Below are 9865 nucleotides of genomic sequence, written 5' to 3'. Positions count from 1 at the left end.
GGTGTTTAAATGGTGCATGCTAGCAGCTGGTGACTATGAACCAAAGAGGTGAAAAAAGAAATAAAAATATATGTCACGTGTAATAAAGTAAAAATAAATACATAAAAATAAACCAGGACACATGTGGCGATCAAATCCTGGACCTGGATTTTATTTTCAACCATTACAGTTTGGATCAAGTCTCAAAAATGTGAGCTTTACATTTCAAATGAAAGTAGCAACGTGTGAATTATAAGTCATTGATCGATCAGTACTGATCATGTGATCACCTTAGACGGGCTTTGAGTTTCAGTCCAGCTACGTCAGAATCTAACACATCCGTTTCAGGAAGTGAAGCTGACACTAAAACAGAACCCCGTCCAGCTTCTGACATCCAGCAGCAGCGAAATGAAAGTCCTGGTTAGTCGTTTCCAGCAGAAACGTTGTGATCCTTCAGGAGGAGAAACAGCAGCTCCTGGTGGCCGCTAGAAGAACTGCAGCTCAACGCAACAGACCTGAGGTCAGCGCTCCTGTGATGGATTTCCTGTTGATTGAACGATGATCAGTGTGTGGATTGAAGCTGGTTGGTCTTCAGGAGGAAAGGTGTGTCCTGTAGAGCTTCATGGAGGCTTCAAAGAAGAAACTCTTGTTGTGACACCGATTTTAAACGCAGTGTTGTTCTGTGAATGACTGCTTAATTGTATATATCTTAATTATCGCTATAAAAATGTCTGAATACATACAATGTATATCTATCAGGGGTCTCCACAGCCAATCAGTGTCCTCCATCTAACCCTGTCTTCTCATCCTCTTCTCTCACACCAACTACCTTCATGTCCTCTTTCACTACATCCATAAACCTCCTCTTTGGTCTTCCTCTAGGCCTCCTGCCTGGCAGTTCAGAACTCAGCATCCTTCTACCAATATATTCACTATCTCTCCTCTGGACATGTCCAAACCATCTCAGTCTGGCCTCTCTGACTTTATCTCCAGAACCTCTAACATGTGCTGTCCCTCTGATGGACTCATTCCTGATCCTATCCATCCTGGTCACTCCCAGAGAGAACCTCAGCATCTTCATCTCTGCTACCTCCAGCTCTGTCTCCTGTCTTTTCCTCAGGGACACTGTCTCTAGACCAAACAACATGGAGATTCCTGTCTAACCTCGTCTGTCAGCCTGTCCATCACCATAGCAACAAGAAGGGGCTCAGAGCTGATCCCTGATGCAGTCCCACCTCCACCTTGAACTCTTCTGTCACACCTCTCTCCCATAACTTCATCGTGTGGCTCATCAGCTTTGTGTGTGTTTGTGTGTGTGACTTACATCGGAGGATTAGGACCACAGGAACAAAAGGTCATGACACCAGCGTCGTCTCCTGACTTCCTGCTGAGGTTAAATCACGACACAACAACAGGGGGCGTGGTTTCTGTCCAAGCTGTCATTTATTTAAGACTTAACAGTAAGTTAAACTTCTCTCGTTACAAAAATAGAATATGGCTGCTGTCATATTTCATAATGGTAGAAAACATCCGTGTGACGTACAGCGTTCCATTGGTGACGCTTGAGACCCGTCAGAACCGACTGCTAGCGCCCCCTTCTGACGGAGGAGGGAGGGGGAGGACGCCACAGGGGGAAACATAACACTGACGGCCCCGCCCACCAGCCGTTTGAAAATAAACACCGGAGGGGCGGGGACACCGGAGGGGCGGGGACGCCAGCAGCGCTACGTGATAGGCTGGGGTGGACGAAGAGGCCGTGGGGTCCTGGAGAGCTGTTTGTGGCCCCAAGCATCAGGGAACACATCGGGGGGGGGCGGGAGTGGGAGGGGCAAATGAGTGATGGAATATTGTGGTGGTGTGATGAAGAAAGAGGATGACGAACAGATGGGACATTTAAGGTGGACTGACAGTTAAGGATGTTGACTCTTGAAACGGCGTTGGTCAGACTTTAAGAATAAATTAGGACTGAATGACTTAATAATCATCATCATCATCATCGTCATCATCGTCATCGTCGTCGTCATCATCATCGTCATCATCGTCATCATCATCATCATCGTCATCATCGTCGTCGTCATCGTCGTCATCATCATCGTCGTCATCATCATCGTCATCATCATCGTCATCATCATCATCATCATCGTCATCATCATCGTCATCATCATCATCATCATCATCGTCATCATCGTCATCATCATCATCATCATTATCAGGATCGATCTCCCCCGACAGAGCGTCTTCGATCCAGTCCTCCAGCTCGTCCACCGATGGCAGGTCCTCGCCGTCGTCCATGTCCATCCAGACGCTGTCCGCCTGGGGGGGGGGGCCGCAACAGAGAGGGTGTGTGAGCCCCAGGGCGCAAACTAATACCCCCCGTAATGCCCCCACCCCAGAAGAGGAAGAACAATACTCACATCATCAGCATCAACAACACCGATCTGAGGGGAGGACAGGTCGATTCCAAAAGTCTTCTCCCAGTGGGGCAGGAGCTGCAGGAGAGGAGGTCAACCATCATCCAACCATCATCCAACCATCATCCAACCATCATCAATCCATCATCCATCATCAGTCTACCAGAGGGAAGTCGTCAGGGTCGATCCAGACGATGCTGAGGTCGGGGTTATCTGTGTTGTCCTCGGCAACCTGCTTCAGGATCTCCAGGAACTCAAAACCATCTGTGGGGGGGGGGGGGCATGATGGAGGTTAGGACGGATGCGGTCGGATGAGGTTCACCTGCAGAACCCCTCTGGTTCTGTCACACAGCGGGTCTCTACCTGGGTCGGCTTCCTCTGCAAAAGCGATGATATGTTCTCCGTTCACATCGTCGTCCTGCAGGGAGAAGGGGGACAGCCTGAGACTCGGGTCTGGTTCTGGTTCTGGTTCTGGTGCCTCAGTCTGACCAGAACCTTCATGGTTCTGGGGTTAAAGGTTCCGGTTCTTACCCAGATCTCGTACATGTTGTGTGGCTGCAGCTTCCTCAGGGTTGGTCTTGAAAAGCACAGAAGAAAAGATTTTAGACTCCTGATCTGAGAGCTTTGACCTCATAGGGTGACCTTTCACCCCAAGGGGTGACCTTTCACCTCACCTGTCATTTGCTTCGATGAACTTCACCAGCTCCGCCTCCGTGTAGGGTTTCCCTGGGATGAGGACAGGGTCGTCCATGAAGGGTTCGTAGAAGTCCACCTCATTGAGCTTCAGCTCCAGAGCTTTGGCCACCTGCAGCAACCAGCAGAGGGTTAGAACCAACAACCAGCAGAGGGTTAGAACCAACAACCAGCAGAGGGTTAGAACCAACAACCAGCAGAGGGTTAGAACCAACAACCAGCAGAGGGTTAGAACCAACAACCAGCATTGGGTTAGAACCAACAACCAGCAGAGGGTTAGAACCAACAACCACCAGAGGGTTAGAACCAACAACCAGCAGAGGGTTAGAACCAACAACGAGCAGAGGGTTAGAACCAACAACCAGCAGAGGGTTAGAACCAACAACCAGCAGAGGGTTAGAACCAACAACCAGCATTGGGTTAGAACCAACAACCAGCAGAGGGTTAGAACCAACAACCAGCAGAGGGTTAGAACCAACAACCAGCAGAGGGTTAGAACCAACAACCAGCAGAGGGTTAGAACCAACAACCACCAGAGGGTTAGAACCAACAACCAGCAGAGGGTTACAACCAACAACCCGACCCACCCCGCCCCTGGGGGTATTAAAGCCCAACACAGCCTGAACGTACTTATTGACATTTTGATTCGGGCGGGGTCGGGCTTGGACTCAGGCTCAAGTCCTCTCCTCTTGTTTAGTAATTGAATAGCAATTATCAGACAGCACCTTCTCTGTTTTACCTTAATTATTGATTTTATGAAGGTATTGGTTTAACATCCACATATCGTTTGAGATACATAATATTTATTTATTTAAAAAGTTAGCGAAAGATGAGCCCGAGTCCAACCCAAATGTAATTATTGACATTTTGAGCCCGACCCAAAATTCAGGCCAGGTCTTACCTCTAACACACATATATATCTATATGTATATATATATGTATATATGTATATATATGTATGTGTGTGTGTGTGTATAAACACACACGATACATATACTGTACATGTATATAAAAAGATATACATATATTGTGTGTTTGTATAAATTGTATACTGTATATAATATAACCTATGTATATTATACTGTATGTAATATAATATATATATCTTCTTCTTTTTTCAGTTGTTCCCTTCAGGGTCTCCACAGCCAATCAGAGTCCTCCATCTAACCCTGTCTTCTCATCCTCTTCTCTCACACCAACTACCTTCATGTCCTCTTTCACTACATCCATAAACCTCCTCTTTGGTCTTCCTCTAGGCCTCCTGCCTGGCAGTTCAGAACTCAGCATCCTTCTACCAATATATTCACTATCTCTCCTCTGGACATGTCCAAACCATCTCAGTCTGGCCTCTCTGACTTTATCTCCAGAACCTCTAACATGTGCTGTCCCTCTGATGGACTCATTCCTGATCCTATCCATCCTGGTCACTCCCAGAGAGAACCTCAGCATCTTCATCTCTGCTACCTCCAGCTCTGTCTCCTGTCTTTTCCTCAGTGACACTGTCTCTAGACCAAACAACATCGCTGGTCTCACCACAGTTTTGTACACCTTTCCTTTCATTTTAGCTGAAACTCTTCTATCACACATCACACCTGACACTTTCCTCCACCCGTTCCATCCTGCCTGGACACGCTTCTTCACCTCTTTTCCACACTCTCCATTGCTCTGGACTGTTGACCCTAAGTACTTCAAATCCTCCACCTTCTTGATCTCTTCTCCCTGTAACCTCACTCTTCCACTTGGGTCCCTCTCATTCACACACATGTACTCTGTCTTACTGCGGCTAACCTTCATTCCTCTCCTTTCCAGGACAAACCTCCACCTCTCTAGCTTCTCCTCCACCTGTTCCCTGCTCTCACTGCAGATCACAATGTCATCTGCAAACATCATAGTCCATGGAGATTCCTGTCTAACCTCGTCTGTCAGCCTGTCCATCACCATAGCAACAAGAAGGGGCTCAGAGCTGATCCCTGATGCAGTCCCACCTCCACCTTGAACTCCTCTGTCACACCTACACACACCTCACCACTGTCTTACAGTCCTCATACATGTCCTGCACCGTTCTAACATACTTCTCTGCCACTCCAGACTTCCTCATACAATACCACAGTTCCTCTCTGGACACCCTGTCATAAGCTTTCTCCAGATCTACAAAAACACAATGCAGCTCCCTCTGGCCTTCTCTGTACTTCTCTATCAACATCCTCAAAGCAAATACTGCATCTGTAGTACTCTGTTTTGGCATGAAACCATACTGCTGCTCACAAATGTTCACTTCTGCCCTTAGTCTAGCTTCCACTACTCTCTCCCATAACTTCATTGTATGGCTCATCAGCTTTATTCCTCTGTAGTTGCCACAACTCTGCACATCTCCCTTGTTCTTAAAAATGGGCACCAGCACACTACTCCTCCATTCCTCAGGCATCTTCTCACTATCTAAGATCCTGTTGAACAACCCAGTCAGAAACTCTACCGCCACCTCTCCTAGACACTTCCATACCTCTACAGGTATATCATCAGGACCGACTGCCTTTCCACTCTTCATCCTCTTCAATGCCCTCCTCACTTTATCCTGACTAATCTTTGCTACATCCTGGTCCACAACAGTCACCTCTTCTAGTCTTTGTTCTCTCTCATTTTCCACGTTCATCAACTCTTCAAAGTACTCTTTCCATCTTCCCATCACACTACTGACACCTGTCAATAGACTTCCATCCCTATCCTTAATCACCCTAACCTGCTGCACGTCCTTCCCATCTCTGTCTCTCTGTCTTGCCAACCGGTATAGATCAGTCTCTCCCTCCTTACTGTCCAACCTAGCATACAAGTCATCATAAGCTTCTTGTTTGGCCTTTGCTACCTCTACCTTCACCTTACGCTGCATCTCCCTGTACTCCTGTCTACTCTCCTCAGTCCTCTCAGTGTCCCACTTCCTCTTGGCTAACCTCTTTCTCTGTATACACTCCTGTACCTCCTCATTCCACCACCAAGTCTCCTTATCTACTTTCCTTCCATGAGGACACACCAAGTACTCTCCTACCTGTCTACCTGATCAGCGGGTGTGGAGTTCCTCAAGGCTCAATCCTCGGCCCACGTTAGATTTTAATTAATAAGCTTTAAATGAATTATTGAGACAATAATTCTAAAAATGATCACTGGAACCAATAAAACCCTGAAGGATTGGATGATGACATTATTAATAATCGTTAATGTTGGTTCTAGCTCCTCCCCCTCCCCTCGCCATGGAACACTTTAACCTCTTTCAGCAGTTGTTTTGATTTTCTTACCCACTATCTCTGTTCTCTTTAACCTTTGACCTCAGTTTTATTTCCCATCTGCACAGAACCAGCCCGTTCCTCATGCTTGACACGTTTTTAAGCCCCGCCCACTCTTTTTGGGCGTGTTCTTACTCACCTTGGGATTGAAGGTGGCATAAAAGGAGATGTGAGGATGGAACTCTTCAGCGGCATCGGCGAACGCCTCGAAGTCTGAAACGTCACAGGCGACCATGAGCCAATCAGACGCACGGCGGCCATCTTTAATTCAGCCCGTTTGAAACGTCTTCACTCTGCAGCTCAAAGGTTACACCCGGGCGGGGCCGACACGCAAAGGAAATGTGTTGGAAAGCAAGCAGCAGGTTTTCATGCCGTCTACAGATTCTTACGTTCTGACTTGTGACTCTTAAAGTAGCCCACCAGTTTGATGTCCTCCTCCACGTTCTCAAAGCCTTTTAGCTCCCTGCTGTTGTCGATGATCTCCACCGGGTCCTCCAGGAGCTGCGGGGGGGAGAAGAGAAGGAGCCTTCGTGAGGCTCAGTGGGGGGGGGGGGGCTCCAGACGTTTGGTTTAGAGCTTTTCATCCTCACGAACATCGTAGATGAACTCCACCAGCGTGTCCGCCGCAAATTCACCGTCGTACTCGATCACCTCATCGTCGGTGAAGATGAAGACGCTGTCGGACTCCTCCAGGCCTGGAGGAAGGAACAGCAGCGGGGGGTTAGTCCTGAACCCAGGTGTTCTCCAGCGACCCCCCACCCCCCCGTGACCCACGACTCACCCAACTTCTTGGCCACGACTTTGTCGAGCTTCGCGTCGATGAGGCCGACGCCGATGTCTTCATCGTCAAAGTCATCCAGGACCTGGGCTGCGAGCTGCAACACACACACACACACACACACACACACACACACACACACACACACACACTCGTTCAGGTGAACACGCGTCTGCGGTCGCGTTCCATTACGCTCCATACGAGCCCGGTCCCCAGAGCGCTGCTGAGGCACTTTCTAATTCTGTAGGAAACCCGAACCTGACGGACGGACGTGTCCACCAATGGAGGGGCCGCATGCAGGAAGTGGTTCCAGTGTGTTTGGGGGGGGCAAAACACACACACACAAACACACACACACCCGTGTCTCAGACATTAACCCTTTAAAACCACGTCATCTTTCAGGATTTTGAGACTAAATCATAAATGTGACTTTTTCTTTCCTGTCAGCCTCATATCAACAAACACCTGCTTCTGCATTTTATGTGTGGAAACATCTGTATTTAGTCAGAATTATACAAATTAAAGCTCATACAAGCACATTTTTGAAAATTATTTTTTGGAGAAATTTATCATTAAGACTTTATTAGATTTTTTTCTGGTAATCCTGTGCCGTTCAGACTGTCAGGAACAAAGAGGTAAGATGTTCAAATTATAATAATAATCTTTAAAATGTATAATGCAAATGTAAACGTGTTAACCTTTACTTTAATGTTTTAAAAGCTGAGTTAAAATCCAAATGTTTTTGTGGGTTCAGGTTCGACTCCATGTTTAACCTTTTGGCATTTAAGTGGTCTAAAATAAACCCTGAAGACGTTAAAGGATCCAGTCAGAGATTTGAAAATAAACTGTTAGGAAAATAAACGGAGAAGGACTCAGATGAGTCTTTTCCGCTGTATTTATTGCGATGCATTTAAAACGTTAATGTAACGACGAACGAATATATCTGGGAGACTTCTGATCCCAACGTTAATATAAACGCATTTCATTTCTGTCAGGTTTTATTTCCAGTTACATTATGAAATCATATCTGCTGGTCCTGTAAATAGAAGCCCCCCCCCCCCCCCTCAGTAATGTGGCTGATCTCATTTCTTTTGGAGAAGCTGAACCCCCCCCCAGCTTCAGGCTGAAGCATCTTCAGTATCTGGGATGGGGTTTCAGGCCATCAGATCTGCTGCTCTTCCAAGTACACAACATGTGTGTGTGTGTGTGTGTGTGTGTGTGTGTGTGTGTGTGTGTGTGTGTGTGTGTGTGTGTGTGTGTGTGTGTGTGTGTGTGTGTGTGTGTGTGTGTGTGTGTGTGTGTGTGTGTGTGTGCTCCATCTATGGTGTAGAAGCAGAAGCTTCTTCCTCCAGAACACGGAGGCCTTCCTCCTCCTCCTGGTTTCCTGTGACCCCCCCCCCCCCCCAGTGACACGTTCAGGTCTCTCTGCTGTTGTCTCCCCCCCATAAATAAAATGATCAGATGTAAATGATAATAATGTTCATGAGGTGGAACACAAGCCCCCCCCCACCAGCAGAACAAATATAGCAGCAGCAGATCCGCCGCCCCGGGACTATTTTGGCGAGGTGGCAGCGATGCCCGGGGGCGTCGGGATCCGCTGACGGTTACAGTACTGGGGGTGTCAATCACCGGCCGGTGCTGAGCAGGCACTTCTGGAGCCAGGAGCCCAGCGCCGGCCCCCCCATCAGCCGGACCGATGAAGATACGTGAAGACGAGCGGCGTCATCCGGGTTATTCCTGTTCCCCCCAGGCCAGGGAGCCTCAGACTGAAACCAGTCACATCCCTGCATGAATATCTCCATGGTGACACCTGACGCTCCAGGTGTGCAGAGGGTCTCACACACACACACACACACACACACACACACACACACACACACACACACACAGGTGTGTTCAAGCAGAGGTTTGAGGAGAAGTTCTGAGAAGAACCGACATGAGACACCGGGAGGCGCTCTGCTGAGAGGTGATGTCATGTGTGTGTGAGGAATGTGATGAAACGGCAGAGCATCCGAGGTGACACACACACACACACACACACACACACACACACACACACACACACACACACACTCAACCTTCTCCATCTCTGATCACCTCAGCTTCTCTCTTTTCTGACGCTGACGAGGCGTCTGGTACCTCACTGATCAATCAATCACCTCTGAACGCATCATCAATAAAGAAACGCATTAAGATCACCTACCCCCCCCCCCCCACACACACACACACACACACACTCCACATCTGCATCATTTAGAACCTGAGCATGGCCTTCACTCAGCGCCACCAGAGCCTCAGACGACCTCCTGGTCTACCCACAATCCCCCTCTGCACCCACCTCCAGGGCCAACTCCTCCATCTCAAACTGTCTCTGGGCGACGCGGCCGGGGCCGGGGTGGTCGTGGTGGTACACCACCATCACGTCGTACTTCTTCATCACAGACTTGTAGTTCTTGGCGTTGAGGTCGTGGACGCGGTCCTTCCCGTCGTACTCCGGGAAGTCCAGGCTGTCCTTGGCCCGCGATAGCCCCCCCAGGGACAGCAGGACCGCCAGCAACACCCAGGTCCACTTCATGGCTCCTCTGTGGGGTGTTCAGGTGAGGGGTACCGCTTCAGAAGGTAAAAGAAAAGACAAGTCGAGTCAAAGTGTGGAGAATCGGTTCCAACCCGCGTCACCCAGGAGAGAGCAAGACCGACTCCTGCCTCCACCTTATTAAAAACCCCACGGG

General features: G+C 48.6%; 1 protein-coding gene across 1 annotated transcript; it reads right to left on the bottom strand.

Moving 5' to 3' along the window:
• Positions 1-1399: 1399 nt before the first annotated feature.
• On the bottom strand, positions 1400-9865 carry LOC137612541 (calsequestrin-1-like). The gene is made up of 11 exons (XM_068341113.1): positions 9475-9865; positions 7140-7233; positions 6953-7053; positions 6748-6859; positions 6498-6571; positions 3065-3195; positions 2922-2967; positions 2754-2808; positions 2554-2654; positions 2394-2468; positions 1400-2292 (listed from the first exon to the last, which is right to left on the bottom strand). Exons 1-11 carry the CDS (start codon positions 9709-9711, stop codon positions 1954-1956), a joined length of 1365 nt encoding a protein of 454 aa, XP_068197214.1. The 5' UTR covers positions 9712-9865; the 3' UTR covers positions 1400-1953.

The sequence above is a fragment of the Antennarius striatus genome, chromosome 18 (assembly GCF_040054535.1).
Source record: "Antennarius striatus isolate MH-2024 chromosome 18, ASM4005453v1, whole genome shotgun sequence".
Lineage (NCBI taxonomy): Eukaryota > Metazoa > Chordata > Actinopteri > Lophiiformes > Antennariidae > Antennarius > Antennarius striatus.
This window is presented reverse-complemented; position numbering and strand designations above follow the sequence as displayed.

Excerpts from the sequence above, each read along its gene's own strand:
- LOC137612541 (XM_068341113.1), bottom strand. The coding sequence starts at position 9,711 with ATGAAGTGGACCTGGGTGTTGCTGGCGGTCCTGCTGTCCCTGGGGGGG. Across the intron at positions 7,234-9,474 it reads TGGAGGAGTTGGCCCTGGAG|CTCGCAGCCCAGGTCCTGGA; the intron begins GTGGGTGCAGAG and ends TGTGTGTTGCAG. Across the intron at positions 2,469-2,553 it reads ACCCTGACGACTTCCCTCTG|CTCCTGCCCCACTGGGAGAA; the intron begins GTAGACTGATGA and ends CCTCTCCTGCAG.